Source organism: Schistocerca gregaria, chromosome 11 (genome assembly GCF_023897955.1).
Source record: "Schistocerca gregaria isolate iqSchGreg1 chromosome 11, iqSchGreg1.2, whole genome shotgun sequence".
Classification (NCBI taxonomy): domain Eukaryota; kingdom Metazoa; phylum Arthropoda; class Insecta; order Orthoptera; family Acrididae; genus Schistocerca; species Schistocerca gregaria.
Genome location: NC_064930.1, coordinates 150,097,525 through 150,123,987, shown reverse-complemented (window position 1 = coordinate 150,123,987; position 26,463 = coordinate 150,097,525). Strand labels below are relative to the sequence as shown.

The 26,463-nt window shown below is 44.4% G+C and overlaps 1 protein-coding gene across 1 annotated transcript in view; it reads left to right on the top strand.

Moving 5' to 3' along the window:
* The window catches only part of LOC126295480 (protein AF-17-like), a 106,011-nt gene extending 81,513 nt beyond the window's left edge, over positions 1-24,498 (top strand). Inside the window, exons 14-16 of the mRNA XM_049988027.1 lie at positions 461-713; positions 8,433-8,529; positions 18,128-24,498. Coding sequence (XP_049843984.1) covers positions 461-713; positions 8,433-8,529; positions 18,128-18,187 — 410 coding nt within the window. The 3' untranslated portion in view covers positions 18,188-24,498. The remainder of the gene's footprint in view (positions 1-460; positions 714-8,432; positions 8,530-18,127) is intronic.
* The last annotated feature ends 1,965 nt before the right edge of the window (positions 24,499-26,463 follow it).

The window sequence follows — 26,463 nt, the reverse complement described above, 5'->3', positions numbered from 1 at the left end:
CGACGCGCGTCAGATCTGTCGGCGACCGTATCCGTTCTGACGGGAGGTGAACTCGAGAAGGCGTGACACGGCTGACACACTCCAGAGTTCTGAAATTACCCAGCTCCCGCGCACCGAAGTACCCGTCGACGTCGGCCCTTATGTAAGGGTCGGTGCGAGCAGGTTCCCTACGGACGGTCCATCACGACAAGGCGCTAAATTCACTCGCACGGTCCGTACTCTTTACAATTTTTCCTCGAAAATGACAGGGTGTGCCCCTCTCGAATTGTCGGCTGTCGTCTACTACCTCACCCGGCCGTATCCCCGGAAGTTATTCGAGCACTGTAAACGCGAGGGTAAACTCGAGTCGCGCAGTACTGGGCGCATTCACAGAAGTACCCAGTTCACTGTATCCCGGAGGTGGCGGTCGGGCTCCGCACCGTGGCGGCTCGCACTGTACCGCCGCTGTTTCTGTCCGCAGTGAACAACGTGCACCCCCAGCACGGCGGGGCGGCGGGGGCAACGCCGGCGGTGGCACCCCGCCACAACAACAGCTACCTGGCGCCGCAGCACTCGCACCACCACCAGCACGCGCACGCCGGGCCACCGCCCGCCCCCGGACCTTCGCCGGGGCCGCCGCCGGCACACCCGGGCATCGTGGAGAACGGTCTGCCGCCGGAGCCGTACCCGCAGCCGCAGGCGCAGCCGCACAGGAACCCCTCGCCCAGCGTCAGGTAGGCTGTCTGCTGCTTCTGTGTCTCTGCTATGTGATTACAAACTGTTACACTGTTTAATGAGGGCATATTGTCACCAAAGCTGACCCTAAAAATGTCACAAAAAGCTCTCGTTACCAACTGTGTGAAGGTGTGTGGCTGTCTCTGTAATAAAAGTATCAGGTAACGGTGTCTGTCCACGAGTTGCGCAGCTGACAGTATATATTATCAGGTTCCTAGTCTTATGAATCTGTGAGGTCCTACTAATGGAAATACTGAAAAATCTGTTACCAACTGTCTGCTTTGACCTGTCACTTCATCGAGATGACGGACACGGGTGCTTCTCCTGTATCCGATATGGTAGCTGTAATGTCAAAAAGTCGACAAAAAGTGTTAATCCAAACAATTTGGTGAAGAAAGTGCAGCTAAAGGGTTGCCTGTGAGAATTAGGGATTTTGGTTGGGAGGAAAGAAAACAATTAATTTTCCTAGCTTCATAAAATACCCAAGCAAAAAGATATGCAAAAATCGTTACACAAAGGCCACGAGATGCAATATTATCACCTTCGATTGACTTGTTAGGTTAACTCAACCTTACTGTACTAACAGATGGTTGACCTACAAAAATGCTGTTAGAAAAGTCACTGACATAGAAAACCAAGTCTCGCTGACAAATTTTTGTCTCAGAAACTTCAGCCGACCTCCGTTACTAGAAGAAAATCTATGGTACTAGGAAGCTGTAACTTGCTGCAAAAACTGGTCCCGAAAACATCACTTCGCCTGTGTCAGTAGAGCAAACTCCACAATAACTGACAAGTGTAAATAAACCTTCTTAGCTACCAAACTGAAAAAAGCAATCCACAAATCCGTATGCAGTTTCATTAAAATTAGTTTTCATATACAACTAAATCACAAGCCACTACACAAAATAAACACACATGACATACTTTTTGAAACAAACAAAAAATTAAAAATGTGCTTACCCCCTCCCCTCCCCAAGAAAAATCAACCTTCATACAGAAAAATCTGCACTACAAAAGGAAAAAAAAGCTAAAACTTAAGAACACATCCAGAGCCAGTTGAAAGAGACTGGTACATATTAAAATCATATGTAAAGCACTGAAACGTACATCTACTATGTTGTTGTTGTTGTTGTTGTTGTTGTTGTCTTCAGTCCTGAGACTGGTTGGATGCAGCTCTCCATGCTCTCTATCCTGTGAAAGCTTCTTCATTTCCCAGTACCTACTGCAACCTACATCCTTCTGAATCTGCTTAGTGTATTCATCTCTTGGTCTCCCTCTACGATTTTTACCCTCCACGCTGCCCTCCAATGCTAAATTTGTGATCCCTTGACACCTCAGGACATGTCCTACCAACTGATCCCTTCTTCTAGTCAAATTGTGCCATAAACTTCTCTTCTACCCAATCCTATTCAATACCTCCTCATTAGTTATGCAATCTACTCATCTAATCTTCAGCATTCTTCTGTAGCACCACATTTCAAAAGCTTCTATTCTCTTCTTGTCCAAACTATTTATTGTCCATGTTTCACTTCCATACATGGCTACACTCCATACAAATACTTTCAGAAACGACTTCCTGACACTTAGCTCTATACTCGATGTTAACAAATTTCTCCTTTTCCATAAACGATTTCCTTGCCATTGCCAGTCTACGTTATATATCCTCTCTACTTCGGCCATCATCAGTTATTTTGCTCCCCAAATAGCAAAACTCCTTTACTACTTTAAGTGTCTCATTTCGTAATCTAATTCCCTCAGCGTCACCTGGCTTAATTCGACTACATTCCATTATCCTCGTTTTGCTTTTGTTGATGTTCATCTTATATCCTCCTTTCAAGACACAATCCATTCCGTTCAACTGCTCTTCTAGGTCCTTTGCTGTCTCTGGCAGAATTACAATGTTGTCGGCGAACATCTACTAATACTAATCATAAAAATTGCATAAATGTGACGAAAATTATATTTTTAGACAAGTATGGGATAGTAGTTGGCAATAGGTGGTGGTGTTGACTAATTAGATAAGATTGCGAAACCAGTCAGAAGACAGTGTCGTCATGACTAGGGGGGTAAAAAACCTCAGTGACATAATGAAATATAGTGGTGTGGGATGTTTTATATTAAAACCCAAAGCTCTGTAAAATCCAAGCAGTACTTTTAGGCACCTGTGGAACACCCAGCTAAGAAACCAGAACATTCTGAAAATACCCCTCAGAGTTTCTAAAAATAATCATTTTAATAGCGATTGCTATAAGTGAGCAGCAAGATTGTTGCATTCGAAGTTAAACTGCACCTCACGATGTGGTACAATCCGATACAGCAGCCAGTTTTTTTCCGCCAATATTTGTGCTTCTCTGACCCACGACCGATCCGTAACGTTCCGACGTAACCTAGAATCCGACTACGATATGGATCCGTCCTTCAGCACAGCTGTATTCTTTCCGTTCGCATTCGTTTGCTTCACTGACCACATAGTCTAGAACTCGCACTACACTGCAGGTCATTCCTTCACATTCACTTTTCCTCTGTGTCAGTTTGCACACTGAATGCGAGAGGTGCTGTTTCCTTCAGTTTGTGACGGCAGTTTGCAGGCGGCACCACTGCAGTCCTCTCTCTGTGCTGCCAGCTTTTCTTTTGTCAATACTAGTACCTCAGTTTAGCCAAAGTGTCACCATTCATTAACAAACAAAACACTAAAATATTATACAGAAATGTGTATCACAACCACCTGAAGCTACTCACCCACCATCTATCACGCATCCCCAGTACAATTAAAAATAAAATTAACACGACCTAAATCCCACTTTCCTTCGAAATAAATGAGAATGAGACAAAATCGAGCAGTCTGTTTTGCTCATTACATTTTCAGTTCCTATAAACTTTTTTTAATAATATTTGCGGAGGCTCGGTACAATCCGGATTTCTTTCGGTGTAGAACTGCACTGCCGATCTGACAGTCGGTCGACGTCGACAGTAAATGGACAAACTGGACATTCTGAAAGACCGAATAGGTTCACAGACGAGTCGTCTGATCGGTACGAGAGTAAATCGTGGACTGTCTGGCTCGAACGTGCAGGCAAACAACTGGACCGTATCCGAGTCACATTCTGCTCACCTGTGACAGGGGGTGTGGCACCTTAGCTGCCGATGACGGTGCAGTGGTTTACGGCACTGCTGTCTCACTGCCGTCAGACCCACGTCTCACTCCCGTTCAGCAAGTGTAAGTGGCACTCGACTTTCTAGGCTGGAACTCGTGCGTGTTCTCATAGGTCGTGTGAATTGCACCACGAACTCTGTTTCTGCTGGGTTAGCTGAGTGAGTTAAGGGTGAAAGTTCTTTTCCTTGCTTTCATTATGTTGTTGTACTCAGTCTTGTAGGAGTGTAATTTGTTTTCCAAGTTGGAAGTTATAAGTAGAATTTAGGTATTAATTTCCTCTGACGTCTCCCAAATAAATGGAGAGATCTTCTGTGCTGCAAAATACTCCATTATTTACTATCTATCTATATTCGGACCCCGCTGCAGCTACTGCCGGGTCTGGGTGCTGACAAGTCCTCTCCATTTGGCTCGGTCCTCCCACCACTTTTCTTCCTCTCCTTGCTGCCAGGTCACACCTCTCCTTTCCACAGATATTCTCACTCCCATTTTCCACCGTGTTCTCGTGCGTCCTCTAGGTCTTCATTTACTGGTAGGTTAATAGCCATCCAGTGAATACATTGCGAATGTTTCACTAGTATTGCACATAAATTAAATGGTGTTATATCAGTGCTCGGTTGTGGAAATGTTTTTACGATTTCATTTGTTAAGAGTACGTGTAACTTTACTAGAGAGTGAAATTTTGAACAAGCTCGATAATGTTAAGATTTCACGATACTGCAGTACCTGTGCTGTTCGTGATTGTAACGCAGTGTCCTTCTGACGTGCACACGTGTCGAAGGAGCAGGCACTGCGGCAGCTACAGCCATAACGAGATACGCAGAACGTATTCATAATTCCGAATACCGACAACCTTCAGCTGTAATTACATCAGTCAAAATTTGTGCCAGATCCGGACTCAGTTTGGATTTCCCACTTATCATGAGAGGTTACTTTACCGGTAGGCCATCTGGGCACACTCCATGGCCAGACTTGAAACTTTCACCTGTTGTCGACTGTGTGTGTGTCTTCGGTGTGCACTCGTACATCCGTTACGCATATTTCCGTACAGGGGAAACATTTTAACCGAAAGTCCCTTGTCCGGTGTCGGCGGAATAAATAAGATATTGTAGTGGCCGCGTCTTTCAGAAATACGGTGCGACGTTCCTTTGCGCGTGACGCAGTGCCCGTTCCTTCGGACGTGCACGCATTCCGTTATGCAGCTGACGGTCGCCCGTACTTGCAGATGCGAATACCTTTTGTGTATTTTGATTTTAATCTCGTTTTCTGAAAGTTGTGAGTTTTTCAGTGGTGTTAAATGACTTTAAATAAAAACGCACCTGAAGTTTTGGTGTTAACATCGAGATGAATCAGTTGTTTCGAAGATGTTATTTATCGAGCAATTTATTTCGCACTTATTTTGGACAACCGTCAATCCAGCAACTTTGGTGGAAAGTGGAAGTTGTTCTGGATTATCTGTTACCCGAGTTTTCCAGTGACACATTAATTTTGCAATACAAAATTTTATCTCGAATTTTAATGTCGCTTCTGTGTTTTTGTATCTCTGGAAATTATTAACGATTTGTGGTCAATAATAGACTTTATTGAGATTCTGTGAACATTAAATTGCTCTGCTATTTATTAGCACCATTGTATTAGGTAGTTTCAGTCGCGCTAGGAATTTTAGCTCGTCTTCGAACAGTGCTAATTTTGTTACACCAGTAAGTACGTCTCGGTACCGTCGATATTTCGATTACATACGTTAATCTGTAACTCTCAACACGAGATATCGGCCGAATTTCTCGATACCCTGGCCGTCGAGCTTCCAGTGCTCGGCCACCGACCCAACTGTAAAGTGGCACTCGGGGGCTCGGCAATTGTTTACCGGGCAGGGGGTCGTCGACCCCGGGCTTCCAGAGCTGGGGACCAGTAAGTGCCACCGGTCCTCGGTCACCGTAAGCTCCGGTTACACTTTGTGGTGCGGTACAGGTACGTCACATTTCACAGATAACAGAAATCGCGGTTCGACCGCCCAGATCGCGCGGACGGTAAAGACCTCGATATAAAGCCGCTCGATCTCGCGGTGTGTTGCGCACTGACAAGACACGTGGCTGTCGAGGTTGTACGGTCGTCGGCGAGTGGCACTCGCTGCACCTCGGTTGTCTGGGGCTTATCTGGTCGAGTGGTGCTCTGTCGAGGTGGACTTTCGTTTCGCTACTGGCTCGTAACACGGGGATGCGAGCTTCGAAATTATCTCTCCCTCCTGCTAGCGGAAAGCCAAAGAAATGCGGGCCGTACGAGTGTATGCCCGTCGCTCCCACACGTAAGGAACCTTCTCCCATCACCGGGGACGACGGAGTGCCACTCCGATCGACTTTCGCAACACCGGAACGGTCGTGCTCGGCGGTAGCCCGGCCGGAGGCATAAACGATTTCGGTGCCGCTGCAAGCAGACCATTCGCGGTGGTCCCCCGGGACACGACAGGTGCGGCACGTGCCCTGGTCTCGTCCCCGCTCGCACGTCTCGACATGCCTCCGTGCTACGCGGATGTACGTAATCTGGTTTACGGGTGTGGAAATATTCCACAGAAAACTAACAAAACCTGTCGCACGCTGCCAATAAATTGTGCCTGATGCTTGCGGTAGTCCGTCAGTATGTCTGTCTGACTTAAAGCGGGTCCACAGTGTGACCCCATTTGAACGGCCGAAATTGTATGACAGGAGTACGTAGTCGTCGTCAGGGTACGATTGTGCCACAGAGTGAATGTTGCAAACAGTGTTCACCTCCAAACTCGGTACAGTTACTGCCTGCAGTGTCAAAACGGAGGGTGCACAGACAGCTCTCTCTAGTGCCATACGGTCGCCATCACTGACACTGCGGCCCCTCTGTGAGCCTATATTATACCTTGGTGCCACTGAACGCAGTACTTAAAGAGTGTTGTATTTCTTTTCCTGCCAGTGTAAAATTTACACAAGTCCTATGCAGATGACAAGCTATTGAGAATATATTAGCACAGTCAAAAATAGGGAGCGAGTCAAAAAGAATCGGCCAGTTGTAAAAAAAATTGTAACTGTTATGTCAATTGAGATATGTGCGTGAACGACGTACTGTCGGAGACAGAAAACTCTAGAGTTTCCCACGGTTCCAGCTAGGCAGCAGCTGTGTGCGCCCACTTCAGTTCCAGTAAAAATAGTGTCAGGGCAACAGGAGGCATTTTGTGTTCTATGTTTTGTGCAGTGCAGGTCAGTGATAACTGTTCAGCGTGCCTTTTGTACTAGATATGCTGTGCATCCTCACACAGCATTAGACAGTGGCACGAACAATTCCGAGATACAAGTTGCTCATGTAAAGACAAATCTCTGGGCCGTCCCCGAGTGTCCGACACAGACGTCGAACGCATCCGCCGTAGTTTCGCGAGCAGCCCGCAGGAATCCGCTTGCTGAGAGGGAACTGCAGTTCGCTGCAGACTGGAGCTGAAGTGCAAAGCGTTCCGAGCAATTCTGATCGGTAGGTCGTAGGCCCGAGGCAAGGGGTCGGGTTGTACACATTGCTATGTACACTGTGTGTGTTCATTTTGTAGAATGCCTTCATCCTTTCGGTCCAACTAGGGAAATACGTTTAATGCTGCATCCTCTACGTAAATTTTCTGCCTAATTTGCTTGCCCCTATTCTGTGGCTCAGGAGTGTGAGAAAATAAATGAAAGTTCTTGATATCCCTATATAGTGGTTATTTGTGTCATTTTATGCTGGAGAGCAGTGTTTAAATATCGACATGTACTAATTTTGCAACTTTTGTGTGTGTATTGTCGTAGGATTAATAAATAATAGTGGCTCGACACAGCATTATTTTTCCAAGCTACATAACTGATGTACTAGCGCAGGTAGCTGAGACACTGTCGACGACATTCGGAAGTTTGAGCCCAGCTGTGAGTCATGCTCGGATATCCCGAGAGTGAGGTGATCTGTCAAAATAAGCAGAAAAGCCAGTTCGACTGCCGGTCCGGCACAAATTTTCGTTGTCATCATACGATTATACGGCTGACGGTTGTCTGTACTCACAACTGTGAAAACGTGCATTGACATTTCATGTATTGACGAAGTTTTTGTACATTAGAGGCACAATAGCTCCCGATTTTTTGCTATTAAAAGTTTTCATCAAAGTCTTGTAAGATTTTTGCAGTTACTGATAGTATTGCTATGCTAACTGGTGATACTCCACAATTGCCACACAGCAACTAGCAGTAGTCTCTGTGGCTCAGGTCGGTTATTAAAATGAATTAAATTATTCTCATTCTGATAACTTGGGGAGTGCAGCCGGGTGACATTATCGACAACTGCTGATATTTTAGCAGGAGCACGCACTGCCATTTTCGAGGCAAAAGTAAGTTTACACAATGTGAGATAAGGTCTCTCCACCGGTGCAAAAACACCGAAGTCCTGTAGTATTAAGCAAAACTTACTTACTGCAGTGACAGTATTTACCGTCGGTCGAAGTAAGAGGTTGTACTTAGTGTACCACATTTTTTGACGGCGACATCGCTCGTAGTGCTGCAGATGCGGTGTGCTCACGTGTGCGTTCTGTCGGCAGGGCGAGTGTCCACCAGGCGGCGCCCCCGCAGTACGCGGCCTACCAGCCGGCACCGCCCCCGCCGCCCACCTCCAGCCCCGCCTCTGCCGCCTCCCAGGTGAGCACTGTTACGGGACCTCTCATTTTTTGGGACAGTACAGGTGGCGACCTCTGAAGAGTCCGAGTCTTCAGTGTTTCCCGGCACGTACTGTGAATGTGAAGTACTCTGGCGCACTAGTGGGGTGCTGCAGCGGGCGCTCTGTCCCACGTCCACACTCGAGTGTGGCTCTCGGCTGACTGGTGCATTATTGTGACAGGTGCACGTGCTCCACCGGAGTCGTGCCTCGAGTCTTGTTATTTTATTGTGTATTTTCTTGGAGTGTATATAATGACTCATTCCAGTGTTACACTACATCTTAAATGATAAAATTATTCTTCCTGTTAATTTTGAATTCTCAATTGTTTTTTCATTAATAAACTGAAGATAGAAATAGGATTCTATTATTAGAACAACCTGTGACGCGAAAGTGAGCAGCTATTAAAACTAAAAAATTTCCTAATTACATCAGTTACCACAGAAATTGTGTAATCTCGGAGCTCGCATCGACTTTATCGACAAAATCAATTTGTGAAATGTTATTTATCGATTTATAACTGCTTTGGTTCGTGGCTGTAGTTCGGCAGTTGCTGAATGTGTCAACAGAGAAAAAAGTGTGTCGTCAGCTGGCAGTTCTCCGTTCACCACTCGTCACACGTATCGTGTCACTCTGTGTAGCAGAGGACACTACAGTCGGATTCTTATTTTGGTGTCGGCTTACCGGTAATTGGAGCTTATTTCACTTCTGAAGGTGAGGTTTGAACAGGTAAAGCGCTGCTGACGTCTCACTTCTTATCTGTGTCACAATTTTTGACTGCGTCAAATTTTAGTAACTAATTCTACCCGGGCATACGTTAGGTTGAAAACTATAATCAGTTGATCCAGTTTTATTTGTAAACAACTGATGAAGTTTTATTCATTAATTCAGATTCGTAACGGAAATTAAACAACTCAAACGGTTCGATTAGATGTCGCCTAAAAGTGCTCGTGTACTTCTGCCATATATTTGTGATAGCCGACTTTTCTCAAACTGGCATCCGGTATGTTACAGTGGGTTACATTTTTATATTTATTGCCATTACAGTTACGGAGAATGTACAACTCGCTTATGCGAATTTCAAAATTAGGAATTCGGAGATTCGGGACAGTGAACAGTGGGATCTGCTCGCAACCACCGGAGGCTTGCCGATACTGAGGAGGAAAAACATTACGACCGGCGATCGTGAGCTTTCGCAGTCGATATTTACGTTATTGCCGACATTTGTTTCATGGGTGTAATGCCGGATCCGAGGCCTACTTCTCTGCCCGACCTTTCGTTTTCTGACACCGGAGGTCTCGTCGAAGGCTTTCACGACTAGAAAAGTGGTCACAGTCCCGAACGAGCTCTGCGAGACGAACTGATCGTATGGGGTGTCCCGAGAGGAATGCTCCGTATTTGCAGGTATGAGAGGAACGAGCATTCTGACCAAAAAGGTCTACGTGAGCTCTAAAGCGCATACCTTTGAGGATTTGGCCATCTCGCTACTGTGAAACACACATCTTCCGATGAACAAAGGCTCATAGCTCCTGAAGTGTGCTTCCAAAGCAAAAATTTTGCAGTAGAAGAGATTTGTTTAAAAGTATCAAAGATGAAGTCGTGCTCGTATCTCTTACGGTGTGCGTTACAAAGCTCACGGACTTTTCAACTCCAAAATGATCATATTATGTCCCTGAATATTGATCATTTCTTCTGGGGCACCCCGTATGTCCGTAAGTCCTCTTTGACACCTTAACCCTTTGAATACTGTGGACGAGTTAACTCGTCGTCTTCCGCCACTCTGCAGATACCGAGGATCGTAGCCCCGTGGTTTCCTGAGGTGCTGCTGACTCGTTTGTGTGTCCCGTTCCACCAGCTTCTCACTGCTGTGTACAACTTACATTGATAGCTCGGTGGATAAAAAAGTTAAGAGTATTTATTGTACGATGCAAGTGCATCTTTCTGTGCTGTCGTTTGCAAGAAATTGTGTTTTGGTATCTTCGACCATTTACGAAATGTGGCGATTGTTATGACCGTACGATTTACAATTCTTAGTGAATGATATCTTATTCACATTTCGTACACTGCAATATACAAACTAAAATCGACTACAGGCAAAGTTTACAAGAGCATTTTTACATACGCGAAACCTTTAAAATTTCACGCAATGTTTCCTTAATTTTGGTGGAGCACAGTAATTCTGGTGTACGACGAAAAGAGATTGTCCTGTATCGAGCAAAAATATGGGACTGTAACAAGCGAAAAAATCAAATTCTTTCACCTAATAGTTTTTCTTAAACAAGTTAGACAATAAGTATTTTGTAGCAGCCAGAATGACACCTCCCAGCTCGAGTAGCAGTATTTGGTGAGCAATAGAGAATGCAGAGAGCGCGTCGGTATCAGCGAAAGGGTTAAGGCCTGTTTCCTGAAGTCTTTCCCTGTTTAGCAAAGTTACCCCGTGTAGGTACAGGTGCACACAGTCAGCATTTGTTTTATAGAGAGTGACAGGCCCGGCAACTCTTACATAAACCTTGTACTGCAGCTAAATACACCGAAGTGACTGATGTCATTTGTAGACACGGGAAACCGAACGGTCAGAAATGCAGAGCAAACGCGGGCACCGCACGCATTTAGGACACAAAGGAGACGTGAGTGTTTAACGCTTCGGCTTAAACCGGTTTGTTTTTTTACCGAATCTGGTCAGTTACTTTCTCGTGCAAATTCATTCAACATTAACTGCACATTTAGCACCGGACTTCCCCGTGTTGTAGACACCGTTCTCGTCTGTGCCGTTCGACTCGTAGAGTATCACTTACGTATGCAATTCTCGCGCGACGAAGAAGTAATCTCTTATCTCGGAAAATAATGTGAAGGTCCATTTATTTAGCGAGGAAATGGCATACACCTGCACAATTTGAGAAAGAGAAGGTGACACCTGTTATCGGATTTCCCGCACTGACCTCGGTCGGCAGTTGCGAGTCGGCCACACGTCCCGTGTCGACCGTGCGGTCTCTCGGGGCGAAATCTGCGGACGGAAGTCTGCCGGAGGACAAAACGGGAGCGGCGGCCGGGCCGCCACACTTGTGAGCTGGCACTGGGAGCATGGCTGCCACACGGATATGTCTGATAGTGAGCGGGATGTGTAGCTCGAACGGATGAGATTGCTGATACGGACCCCTAACTTTCAAGATTACGTCCCAAAAGAATATGACAAATTTACAATTTCGTAAAGCGTTATTCTCCACTAGGAATACCACCTCTGTAAAGTTCGTGACTTCGAGCACCCTGCCATTTATTGCACCAAATAGAAATTCTGCCAGAGTCGTCCCATATCCTCAGTCACTCGACGACTACACTGTCTGTACACTACACACGGCGTCACCAGAGAACAGTTGCAGGTTGCCTCTCGCACGTCCGTCAGGGTGTGTGTGTGTGTGTGTGTGTGTGTGTGTGTGTGTGTGTGTGTGTGTGTGTGTGTGTGTGTAGAGAACGGGAGTGGTAGTATCACACTTCCCCAGAGCAGCACTGACGGTAGAGTTTTCTCATTTCCTTTTGAGTGTTTTAGAGCAGATAAACGAGTGGATGTCAGGTTTGAATTATTTAATTAATTTGTACACAGAAAATTGATGGTGAAGTACGTTCCGTTTTGTATAGAGACTTTGCACGAAAATGCTTCTCGTTTGTTGTCTTTTCTCTTCAGTGCAAAATTCTTTTGACAGCACAGATAAAAATGTGTACAGTTGTGAAAGACAGCCGTATGTCTGGTAACCTAATGAAAATGATAATATGCAGGAGGGCTGTAACTAATTTCTCTTTCCGGTCTCTTCAAATAGTCGACTGCGTACATACACGATTTGAGTTACAGTATTTCTTGTCAGTGGAAAATGCGACAAAGTGCAGACCGTTTACACATTCCGGTTCACGACCTGCCATTTGTTCAGACACGAGTTAATCCCTCACTCGACTGTCGAGAACAACTATGAGCGCCTTCAGTTTAAAGTAATTGTCTGTTCCGATGCCCGAAGAAGTAAACCGGGGTGTATACGACCCGGGAGATTTGGGAAAAACCCAGGGATTTTTCCATACGTGAGAAACCTGTGAATTTTTTTATAATTCTGGGAATTTTTCATTGTTTTAGTTTTCAGTTAATTTTTTGTAATTTCGACTGGTAAGAAACAATACTCTAACAAAGTACATTATTGTATCCCGCTACTGCAGAATACTGCAGCATTAAAACATGAACGGGAGAAAAAACAAAAACAAAACTTAAGTTGCAAAGGAAATGAGCCGTATAAAATAACACGGTGCCCGTACGAGCGTCTGCCGAGAGCAAAATGTGTCGGAGGCTTTCGGAAGACTGTGCAATACTTCGTAACAACTAATTGCCTCCGACGAGCGTGACGTCGCAACTGTTTTCATTAGACTCATTTGGTCAGTTACGAGCGGGCTCGTGCACGTGCACAGTAGAGTCACGTACGAGTAGTACCTTCTCCCACTTCTGGCTACAGAAATATGGCTGTCGACCATGTAAGCGGCAGTAGCAGCGACCGGCCACACGGTACCCTGGAAAGTTTTACCGGCACACCCAAGCTGCCAGATTGACGCGTGCGCAGCAGGCCCGGACCTAGTGGGGGGTGAGAGCAAACCGGGCAGCAATTTCAGGGGGAGGGGGCAAATTCATATTCTCGAGGAAAAAACCTTGTTTCACAGAGCACCTAGCATCCAGCGCACGTCAATCTATCGATTATGCGTACAATTTTGAAACGCACCTCTACTGGTTTTTGAACACATTCTAAATTGGTTTCTGAATGAACTAATAAGTTGATTTTTGAATGCATGATTAATGTATGTGATGTCCCTGCTAGGGGAATCCTTGGCACACCTAGACAAAAACTTTCCTACAGACAAAACGGGACGAGGCTATACGAGCTGAGCTGAGCGGAATAAAGCCAAAGTGGTGAATGCCACCTGCTGCTTGTTTATGTGGTGCATTCGGTTTACGAATGTTCAGCGTTGTTACAATTACTAGTAAAATCCTTAGATTCGGACTAACAGAGTGGAAATAAATGACTAACAGGTAAGAAAGATTACGTATTATCTTCTCGGTGTATCCAAGAAAGTGAAATTTTGATAGAAAATTTTTGGCCAGATCGCTACACTAGACCGGGCCAGTTGCAGTCCCCGACTAGCTCCATTCTGGGAGTAGCGTGGAAAATGCATTGTACGAACGTGTAAGAACACCTAACCAGAGAATAATTGCCGGATAATTAAACCGGTGATTACCGCAGGGTTGGTAAAGTTAACTGGAGAAAGAGTTTTGACAGTGGTAGGGATAGTTACAGAATTAGTAATGACGAGACTGTTTGTTAGAACGAGGAAGGAGAAGTAATGGGGGTATTACACAAATTACGGAAGAATCTGATGATTGCAAATTTATACAAAAACTTTGTTCTACTACTTTTCGGTTCCTTGCATGAGAAATTGGAGCAGATGACTGAAATGTGAACTATTTCCTAACATAAAACTGTTTGCTTGTAGTAGGCCAAATAGGTACTTCGTGAATTATATTCTGTTCTATTATAAAAATGATTATCATTGCCAAAACAGTCTCGCTTATTTGGTGTGTGTTGCAATTGCTGCAATGTTAGAAAGGTCTATTTTGTTTTATTCGACACACAGTGACAAAATAGACGTAATCAGATCGAAAAACTACACCGGTCTTGGTTACTATTTGTATTAACAGCTTTTTCAGTATTAGACGATGACATTTCTATCATTCGTGTAGCAAAACGATTGACGAACTTTGATAAGGTAATAGTTCTTTCGCAGAAAGGAATGCACGCCATATAAAGCTGCAGCAAGATTAGAGAGAAAAATTGCTAGGACCTAAGGATTGAAGAAGTGTGTATTGTCTTCTTGCCTGTCTCTTGTCTTTACTGGTTTTAGGTATTCTATATTTAATTTTGTGTCACACACAAGAACAAGTTATTAGCCCTTCTAAAATTCCTCCATGATCCCCTATTCAGTGCTAACATTGGTGCCTCTTCTGACATTAAGCCTATTACTTCAAAATTATTCTTAACCGAATCAGGGTAGCATCTCCTTGGTCTGCCCCGACTCCTCCTACCCTCTGCTGCTGAACCCATGAGACTCTTGGGTAACCTTGCTTCTCCCATGCGTGTAACATGACCCCACCATCTAAGCCTGTTCGCCCTGACTGCTACATCTATAGAGTTCATTCCCAGTTTTTCTTTGATTTCCTCATTGTGGACACCATCCTGCCATTGCTCCCATCTACTAGTACCTGCAATCATCCTAGCTACTTTCATATCCGTAACCTCAACCTTGTTGATAAGGTAACCTGAATCCACCCAGCTTTCGCTCCCATACAAAAAGTTGGTTGAAAGATTGAACGGTGCACAGATAACTTAGTCTCGGTACTGACTTCCTTCTTGCAGAAGAGAGTAGATCGTAGCTGAGCGCTCACTGCATTAGCTTTGCTACACCTCGCTTCCAGTTCTTTCACTATGTTGCCATCCTGTGAGAATATGCATCCCAAGTACTTGAAACCGTCCACCTGTTCTAACTTTGTTCCTCCTATTTGGCACTCAATCCGTTTATATTTCTTTCCCACTGACATTACTTTCGTTTTGGAGATGCTAATCTTCATACCATAGTCCTTACATTTCTGATATAGCTCTGAAATATTACTTTGCAAACTTTCAATCGCATCTGCCATCACAACTAAGTCATCCGCATATGCGAGACTGCTTGTTTTGTGTTCACATATCTTAATCTCACCCAGCCACTCTATTGTTTTCAACATATGATCCATAAATAATATGAACAACAGTGGAGACAGGTTGCAGCCTTTTCTTACCCCTGAAACTGCTGTGGACTGTGAATTCAATTTACCATCAACTCTAACTGCTGCCTAAAGACCTTTAATTGCTTGAAAAAGTTTGCCTCCTATTCCATAATCTCGTAGAATAGACAATAACTTCCTCCTAGGAACCTGGTCATATGCCTTTTCTAGATCTATAAAGCATAGATACAATTCCCTGTTCCACTCATAACACTTCTCCATTATTTGCTGTAAGCTAAAGATCTGGTCCTGACAACCTCTAAGAGGCCTAAACCCACACTGATTTTCTTCCAATTTGTCCTCAACTAATACTCGCACTTTCCTTTCAACAATACCTGCAGAGATTTTACCCACAACGCTGATTAAAGAGATACCTCTGTAGTTGTTACACTCTTTTTCTGTTTCCATGTTTAAAGATTGGTGTGATTACTGCTTTCGTCCAGTCTGATGGAACCTGTCCCGACTCCCACGCCATTTCAATTATCCTGTGTATCGATTTAAGATCTGACATTCCACTGCATTTGATGAGTTCCGACTTAATTTCATCCACCCCAGCTGCTTTGTTGCACTGCAATCTATTGTCCATTTTCTCCACTTCCTCAAATGTGATCCTATTTCCATCATCATTCCTGTCTCATTGTACATTGAAATCTGAAACATTACTGATCGTATTTTCACCTACATTGAGCAACTCTTCAAAATATTCCCTCTATACTGCCCAAGGCATCGAGAGGAATGACCAGCAGTTTTCCTGACCTGTCCAAAATACTTGTCATTTTATTTTTACCTCCCTTTCGAAGACTGCTAATTACACTCCAGAATGGTTTTCCAGCAGCTTGACCCAAAGTCTCCAACCTATTTCCAAAGTCTTCCCAAGATTTCTTCTTGGATGTTGCAATTATCTGTTTGGCTTTGTTTCTTTCTTCAACATAACTTTCTCTGTCTACCTGAATTCTAGTATGTAGCCATTTATGATATGCCTTCTTCTTCCTTTTACTATCTGCTTTGAGTGTGTCATTCCACCAAGCTTTGCTTCATCCTACCTTTACACACTACTGTTGCGAGACATTCTTTAGCCACTTGTAGTGCTGTGTCACTGTTCCTTGTCCATTTCTTTTCCAATGACTGTAATTGACCACATTCAACTAACTGGTACCTTTCTGAGATCTTGTTCTCCTGGTTACAAATAAACCAATCCAGTATTAATTGTGAGGAGTCAAACCGGATGACTGGGAGCAGGAGAGGCACTATGGAACATTTTAATTTCCACTGTCCTGAAATAGTTTGATAGCATCCATCATAAAATACACACATTTGAGTTCCACAGAGCGACGTGCGGTATAAGATAGTTGTTTGAAGAGACGTGGCACTGCACTGCACACTTAGGACCAAATAACGCGTCTTACACTTCCTCGAAGATATATGTTTTATGTATCAGACTCTTCACAGAAATGTGCGCTACAAAATGAACTTATTTTTGAACAGTTTTTTATGTTCTGGTGCACATAGCAGTCTGAGTTATGGTCGGGGAGGGGGATAGTCTGCACGTGACCCGTGTTTACATTTAGTGATTTTTCTGTTTCCTCTTCGTTTACTACTCTAACGTCAAATGAAAACAAGATGGATTTCTGTGGCTGGGAGCTATCAAGTGAATTAAAATACATTCAGATAATTATGGAAGGTTAAAATACGTTACTCACTTCAGATTTTATTTTATTTCCGCATTTCTGACAGTCTAGCATTAATTGCCTTGCAGAACAATGAAGGTATTTTTGTTAGTTTGCTAAAGAAATTTTGCTTTTATTAAGCTTTCCAGCTGAGGCAGTCAATTTATTTGAAACGAAGTGTTTAATTCCACACTATTGGCTACTTTCAACTATTCGCTGCATTTCAAGTACACGTTTTCATCATCTAGCATGTACGACATTAAGCCATAATGAAGTACCAAACCTGAGCTAATACAGTACTGGTACTCCAAGAAAATTTACTTCCCGAAAACCAAACCAAAAAGCTTAATATCAGGTCGAGGCCTACGTCATTGGCAGTCTGGACATACGATTGTGCGCTTTAAAGCGAACTATGCATTTTAGTATGATTCACGAAATTCCAACACTCTTGGAGTATCCTCTGATGTCTTGTTTCTTTTCTGACATAATTTAAGATCTTTTAATGTTTTACACGTATGAACATACGTAGCTGCACAAGCAGGGTGACGCCTCTTATCTGGCAACTGCTCAAATGAATCTATTTCTAACAGGTTGCGGGAAAATATTGTGAATTGTTGTCCAAAAAGCTTCATTTTCAAAGTAAATTCCCCCCTCTCCCCACATATACATCCTGTAAGCAGAAACACGAGATACATTCTGTTGTCCCCTCGACACTGCCGTGACATCGGGATTTCAGCCGACTGACCCCGTCTGCCTCGTGTCGCCCGAGGCATATCTCTGACAGGATAGTAAAACACAAATGAGCATCGGAACGTACTAAAAATATTATCCGTGTGTAAATAAGAGTGGTTCTCGGACCACTTGCACGTTGTCGTCCCTTTCACTCGATATTAAATTTCCATAAAATTAAGTTCTGCCGAATCCCGTACCCCCTCAGCTGTACGAAATACGTAGATCGGCCTATTAATCGGCGTTACTACCACTGGAGACTCCCGTCGGCAATTCACGGCCCCCGCACGTGTCCTCCGACCTTCGAGCACACGGCTCACCGGCCCTCTCTTCTCGTTTCAGATGATGCGGCGCGACAGCGGGGGTAGCCTCCCCGACCTCCACCACCCGCTGCCCCCATAGTCCGAGCGGTGGGCGGCGCAGCCGGGGGCGGAGAAGCGCGTGTGGGGCGCACTGCTGCTGCCGTCGCCGCCACCGCCGGGGCCGCGGTCCCCGCCCCCGGGGCACTGGTGACCGGGGACGGCGCGCACTCGCCGCCGTCGTCCGCACTGGCGCCGCCGCTGCCGACTCACTTCGGCAACTGTCACTAAATATTCAGTACAATGTTTTGCTCTGGTAGCGAACTAGTGAAGATGACGTGCAAACATTTCTTATCGTTAGTGCCATAGTATAGTTCTGCTAGCCCGTTTTTGTAGACGGCATTCTTTTGTAATGTGTAAAGAGGAATGCTTAAACATGGATGGTGTCAGAAATTTCCTCGTCACGTCCGGATACGTTATTCTCACTGTAATTTTTTTCACTACGATATGTATTCTTTCTGTTTCTGTTCCTCGTACTTTTTCTAATGACTGAGGTCTGCTTTCTCCTTTTCCTGGGCCCAACTTTTGCATTTGTGTAGTTTTTTATTCTGCGGGGATTCGAGAAAAGTAGACGAGTGTCACGGACGTAAGTGGAATTCTCACTCTGCCCATTCACTCCTAATTCTGACATCCCATTTGGCGTGGCTCGTAATTTGGAAGCCGATTTGTCAGGCACGCATTTCTGAAGTAAGTGAAATGTTTATCGGATGTGCCGGGTCTCGTGAAATAGACTCGTTACTGTACAGTGTTTTATCTGTACTAAAGCACAGACACTTCGTATGTGCCTATCACGAAGAGTTAAGTGTTGTTTTCATTATGGCTGCTAAAGATATGAAGTCTTTTCTTTTATTGTAAAATATAAGCTAGTTTCCTTTTATTATATAAAATTGAAAGATTCAAAGATAAAAATGTAAAAGTTCATTTTAAACACATTATTTTTTAGAAAGAACCTATGCATTTTCCATCATCTAGCAGTGTTCAGCTGCACGTATCACATTTATTGCGCAATGATGTTGCTTAAATCTGGAATGTTGTAGCTACTAATGTTTTTCCAGTCTGCTAAATAGTCGTGTGTTGGTTCTAAAAAAAAAAAAATTTCTAGACATTCTTTCTGTTTATCGTTATTATTTGTGCACTGGTTGGATATTTTGCAGAGTTACCACATTGCGCACTTTCACCTTAGCTCGGGTCCTCATTTGCCCTTTTCTTCTTCTCTTTCTTGTTGTGACCCCTGTCAGCAATATTTGAGAGCATGCGTAAATTTTTCTGGGGCTGCCACTTTTGAGAGGGCTGCTGCTTACAAGTGTCTTCAGTCGCTTCTGATGGATTGAAGTTTTGTTAAGTATTGAGCTTCTCTACAGAAATGTAAGTTCCACTGTCTGGACTGTACTATAGTCCTTCGCTCTTGTTATCCAAATTTCCCTACTGCAGAAAAATATCCAACTAAAAGGAAAAAAGGTAATTTGTGTGTCTTTTGTATAGAGTTCCTCGTAGCTTTTGCACTTACCTGGCAAACTAGCTTCACTATTCCTTCTTTTAATGTAGGATGACACATTTCTTCTTCGTATATGGAAAATTCTGTGCAAAGAAGTAAATAAATAAAATAGTGAAGGCCCGATGTATTGTTTTTAGGGAAACGTCGAGTAAGGGATGCACACAGATTAGTGTTTCCTGTACAATAGTCACATCCTACCGTCGTTAGTTTGTTCTGAGGTGAAAACGGAACTTCCACATCACTTCACACCTGGGTGATACTTGTCACTGTATCACACACAGTTGCCAACTGTTCGAGATTTCCTCGTTAATCCACCACTCGGGAACGTTAACGGTGGGTTGCCGTGCGTCAGAAAATGGATTTGATAAAATGGAATGCCAGAGGTGACTGCGCATTGGGCACAGCCGAGGTATCAGAGTAAAAAAAGTGGTACTGTAGTAAAGGGTGCGAAGGAAACAGTGCGCTACACTAGACGAAAGAAAGGACTCGAACTCGGTATTGCGACAGAGCACTCGATTCGGTAGTTAGTGCCGAGGGAGCATTACGAGTTGTCAGTTGCAGAGCACACGAGAAATAGATTGCAGGTACCGAACACCACAGTTCCCCGTCCGATCTTACCTTCGCATCTCTTACCGAGCCACGTCACTCTGAGCGACTTCGGAAAATATTTATGAACTCGCAGAAAATATGGTGTAGCCAAATCTCAAAACGTCGCAAAAGGAAAGATCGGCACGGGAACGAGCAATTACTTGTAGTAGGTTACCATGTTAGGTCAGTACGAGTGTATACGATTGAAAGCGAGAAATTTAACTGTGTGTTCGACTGAGAAGCTCTGGCACAGTGCAGTGACCCGAGGGTAGAAATCCCACCCAATCCTATCCTCCTGTTCCCCAGGTCCTCTCCTCACCACAGAATGGCAGAGTGAGGCACTGCGTGCCGTGTATTCCTCGTACCGAATGTGAGTCTCGCCTCTTCCACTCGACACTCTCCCTGCTGCGGACTGTCTGTTATTTGGTAATTCACTCAGAAGTATTTTTTTTTCTCTAATTGATTCTTTACTGGGCCCAGGAAAAGGCCATTAGTACATTAATCTAATGTAACTCTTTTGTGCCCTCATGGTACTGTTATGAGAGCCTATGTGCGTTTAAATGAGAGATTGCCGTGTTTGTATATTTCCATTATTTGCTGTACTGTGTAATCGGACGTACTGTTAAGGTGAGTCTCTTCAAGGAGGAGGAGAGAGGAGGATAAACGATTTAAACCTCAGGGATAAATGACGTACTTGTATCGCGCCGCGTGCGTCACTCTACGCGGAAGTATTAGGTGTACGAATCCGTGTCCGCTATCTCGGTCTCCCGAATAGTAGTGTTAAGTAATGACGAGTAGAACGGTCCGACTTCACGGATCTTGCCGACAGTCGGGTGTGTTTGTTGGCAGAAAACTTCAGGGATTATTTTTAAAAAATGTAAAAGTGATGATTACTTAGCTGTCGTCCATTTTAGGGAATGCCTGTAGAGCCTCAACTTCAGAACGGGGGGTAGAACGGTCCGAAATGTGGACCTCTCGGAAGTGGCCGAGGCACGTCGTGTCGTCCGTGCGTAGATCAGGTGTGGTAAACGGGCAGCGGTTGTTATCTGGCAATTTGCGCGATAGTTCGCTGCCGGTACCTTCTGGTTAGAGGTGACATTGTGCGAAGTGTATTTCTCAAATTACAGTATAGGAGTAGTTCGTCCTGCCTCCGACTTTGATCCAGTATTACTTCTGTCAAGGGTGTAAACTCGAACAGAAATCCTCACCGTATTGAGATTTTTCCGGTCGTAGAAACTGCAATACCTCACTCTGCCAAAGCAGAGTTCGAGGTCGCACGCGCCAGGAGGGACGAGAATCGGGAAGTCGGCACGAGTGCTATTTTACAGTGACCAAAATGGGCACGAAAGGCTTTGCTCTAAATTTCTGAGTCATTAAAAATACTAAATACATTACTCAGAGGAAAAGAAGGCATGACGGTACATTACATTCGTTCGCAGTCATTTTAATCGGGGCGAGTAGGTGACCGAGTTACGGACGTCCGAGTGTTCGCCGGCGTGCCAAAACTGCGAGCTGAGCTCGACTGTGGAATAAAATGCGTACACTTCACAGGTAGTGAAGTCGGCGAGGGAGCACGGGTCGAAAATAAAACGTGCCGTGCCTTTCCGTTCCCAAACTCCCCACAAAAATGGTGGCTCGGTGACTCTTCGAAAAGTCGGCCTCGAGTGAGCTGGAGTGACTGGCCAGACAGGTAGTTAGCTAGCCGGCTGGAGCTCTACTTTGACTGCCATTTGCAGCCGCTGCCGGTTCCTGTGGTGGTATCTGCATTTACCTTACAGAAAAGGATTTGCGAGTCGGTTCCATCCTTTGCGGCCCGGAGCTACCGGTCGCAGACTCTCGACAGGTTAACCAAGGTACGGGTTTACTTTTCTCTATTAAAAGTGCACAACTTATTGTTTACTCTTTGACAGATTTCGTTCCGCTTTCTGCCTGAAAATTACGTCTCCACAAATGGTAATTTTTTTTTCAGTTTGGCCTCGGTATATGTCTACGTATTTTTACCATACACTCGCATTTAATCGTGGTGGGCGGAAGCATTTTTGTCGACAGTCGTCCATCTCTCTCGTAATGCGGAAATGTCGGATTTTTGCTCGCCCTCCACTTTCTTATTTCGGGACTACACGCGATAGGATAGTACGCTGTACCTCGCAGAAGTAACTCTCAGTTGAATGGCGCACCGTGTCGCCATACGCGTTCCGTAATGTCATTTCTCGGTCTAATTGTAATTGTACTGTCGTGTGAATGTGTGAAGTAGGGGGGCAGTGTAGTGTCAAGATCTCGACTCCGCCCGTCGACACGTTCCGGTGTAACGTGTAATATCGCGGCCCAACGTAGGATTCCTCTCGGTCACAATTCCAGTGCCGCTTTTCTTCTGCCGTGTGAGAAGCCAAAATCTGCTGCCCCTGTTCCCCTTTATTCTCGTTTCCACCTGTCATTCTCTTTACCTGGCAGAAGACTGCTTTAAAGAAGTGGAGGTTGTCCAGTAAATAAGGGGCAGGTGTGTCGCTCCAGTTGTGGCGAGGGAGGTATTTTGAGCAGAGCTGGGACCGCTCTGTACTGTTCAGAACAAAAATGAAATTGTGTGTGGAGCTCGTGGGCTTCACACACTGTTTGTTAGTAATCCTAGCCTGTCACAGGAAACTGTCATTGAAAAGATTCATTTTGGGTTTGCACACTGTAGCATCTAGAACACAGTGTAATTGATTACGAATTTCTAGAAAGCCTATGAAAGACACACAATAACGCAATGTGCTCCGAAGACATTCTCTGTGAAGCGTATTCTATTACTTCGAGGCATGGGCTGTCGACGGGTGTCACTTTCGTTTCCAGATCTGTTGTATAATTGTATCCTCAGCTTTTACCCGCAAGCCCAAATGTTCACCGTATGACGGTTACTTTACTGACTTGATAATTGTTCACTGTTCTGTTCGTAATACCTGTGCAGATGCCGTACTGACGATTTTGTACAAAATGGGAGGCATATTTGATTGAATATAACTAAATATGTAACCATTAGTTTGTGCACAAAAGTCTGACAATATATAATAAATGCTCAATAAGATAGAAAGAAACAGTATAGAAGTGAGTGTTACAGCAGAATGTTCTACAAAATGGACGAGAGAGAGTGAGTACGGCTTCCGTATAGGTGAGCAAGTAAGTGTGATGCAGGTAAAGGAAGAGAATATTAGTAGAGAAAAGGGTGAACCAGTTGTTACAGTAATCCGAATTTCTCTCGTTTGAAATCAGCTGTATTACTGATGCAGTCTTAGCAAAATTTTAGTCGCCAGTCAATCAGTTTTGATGCACACTTATTAAATAATGGAAGACAGTATTTTAAATGTTTGTGATACTTGTCGAATAAATTTGTACACCACTGTTGTAAGACTGCAGAATTTTTGGAAGTGAACTCCGCTGTGGTCTGCTCCTTGTACGGGAATCAGTTTGGCTGAAGTGTTTTGTGTGGTATTAGACACTCAATTTCATGTAAACAGAGATTGAAATTTTAATAGCCTGTCGCATTAAAATTAGGTGAAACTAAACCTTTGCGGACAGAGATAGTATAGGTGTGAGCAGAAATTGCGATCTCAAAATTGACGCGACAACCGCTCCTGTAATACTGGATGACCTCTGTACCGTGCAGTTCTACTGGGAGTTTTAGGAACTTTCGGATAGCCTCAATTTTTCTTATGTGACAGCAAATGTTTACAAATCTTTAAACAATGTAATAAATTATTTTTAAAGCCAGTACAGCTATTTTTTACAGTTACAGTAACTGCATAGCATTGTACAATTGAAGTATGTTTGTGTGTGGCCTCCTCATACGAGACGTGTATATACGTACGTATGTCCCCCACTATCTCTCTCTGTGCCCTTCACGTGTGTCGAGTCTGAATTTCTCCGTGCTCACTGTGTCGACGATGGAGTGTACACTATTACCGTCGAGTGGTAGCTAGTGACCTTTTTTTATCTCTCGATCTTATGCCTAATGTGTGTTTGATGGTCTGTTTTAGAAAAGTTAGGTAAATGTAATTGTGATGAACATGTGTTCTTTGAACTTTCTTCTAGGTTTTAAAATGTTTCATTTTTTGTCATTTTTGTGTCCTTTGGTACTAGGTGTAAATATTCATTGAACAGTGTTCTGATATGAGATGTGAAATAATCTTTTTTTAAGTTGTACATATGGACAGCAAATTTGTCCTTTAGTGAGAATATTCTATTACAAATTACTTCCATTTTATAAACAAATGTAATAAAAATTGTGCCACAAAGTATATATTTTTGGTGTTCATTTAACCTGTTGGGAAAGTCTCCACAGTTTAAGGCAAACTCTCTTTACGTATCACAACTGGTCGTATCTACTGAGGCCAATATTTATTTACAAAACTACGAACGTACGGAGTACCGAACAAAATTTGTGACCGGATTGAAGATTTCTCGGGAGTGACGATGCAGCACGTTATCTCAAATGGAGACTCGCTGACAGGTGTCGAATTTCTGTAGGTGTGCCGCGTCTGTGTAGGCTCGCACTGTCGTGGAGCAGAATGACCCTACGGGTGAGATTGCCTGTGTGTTTCGATTCGATCGCTCGGTGAAGGGTGGTTGAGGTTTACAAGTAATGCTGGGCTTTCACTGTTGTTCTACGCTAAAGGAAGTGAATAGGAGGGAGGGCCGTCTCGGTCAGAGAAGAACGTCGGCATAACCTTTCCTGCACTCGTGAGGATGGCATTGGCTTTTTCTGGTGGTAGTGAGCCCGGACGCTTTGTCGTTTGGATTTCAGTTCGAAATGATGACACGTGACTCGTCTCCAGCCACCACTCGTGCCAGGAACGCATTCCCTTCCCGAGCACAGTGGGCCATTCGACACGCTTCTCGGTGTGGTCAGAGACTTCGGTGCTCCCGTCGGGCACACACTTTGTGCACGTGCAGTCGTTCCTTCACGACGGTGCGAATACTGCCGACTCTCGATCCGATCGCAGCAGCTACGGCTTTCACTGTCACTCGGCGGTCTCGGGTAATGAGTGCATCCTCTAGCTAGACGATGTCATCGGTAGTGCAGTGTGGTGTTCAGACGGTGCATCGTCAGCTAACAATACCCGTCCTTCCCCGAAGTGCCCCGCCTCGACGATTGTGAGGGACGTGCAGCGTTCACCGTACACTTGCGACATTCGTCGACGAATGTCCATTCCTCTTACTCCTTCCACTGTCAGAAAACAAACGACACTTCTGTTGGTGCATCCGTGTCACTGTTTGCAATACGACTGGCAGAATTCGATGACTGACGGATGCGGCTGCTAGCTCTGTATAATCACGCGACTCTCACGCACGCGCTCTAGCGACGGGCTGTGAACTTCCGAGCTCTGGTCGGAACTGCACACACGCCACGATATGACCCTCCTGTCACCGTGGTGCGCATTCTGGACTGCGGCTTGTTTCTTTTTGAATACTCCTTGTACGAAGGCTCCCTGAGAACTGTGACAGTGTGGCTTCTCCTGTGTCCCGTTATATGTGAAACTTCGGAGATTCAGTGTATGTGAGTACAGTAAAAGTACCGGTGTGGTGCAAAGTACTGGTTCCAATGATAACTTCACAAACACTAACACTTAGAAGTCCTGTAAGTTAAATTTGTTAACCACGTTTCCAATTAACATTTAAGTTGCTACATAATTATAGCGAGATGTACAATATGAACACAGTTTAGTGTTACTTAAAATGTGTTTTATAGATCCAAAGACTTCTACTGCAGAGAACTGTGAGCTGACATTGTTTACATATCAACAGCAGAAAATATGTTTTATAGTCACACGATTTAGTGACTGTATTGACTGCTTAATTGAAAATTACTCAGTTGCGAGTTAACGAGTCAGTCAGAATTAGTTATGTACTAAACACATAAATAAACAAAGTTAAGTAGTACTCACAGTGAGTAGATACAATACGTGAGATAGGTACTGTAATGTGCAGTTAAACCAAAATATTGTCATATTGCTAGGTACCGAATGTGTGGTTCTCGAGCCGGTCGGTGTGGCCGAGCGGTTCTAGGCACTTCTGTCCGGAACTGCGTGACCGCTAGGGTCGCAGGTTCGAATCGTGCCTCGGACACGGATGTGTGTGCTGTCCTTAGGTTAATTAGGTTTAAGTAGTTCAAAGTTCTCTGGGACTGATGACCACAGAAGTTAAGTGCCATAGCACTCGGAGCCATTTGAATTTTGTGGTTCTCATGTGTGCCAAATTACGAG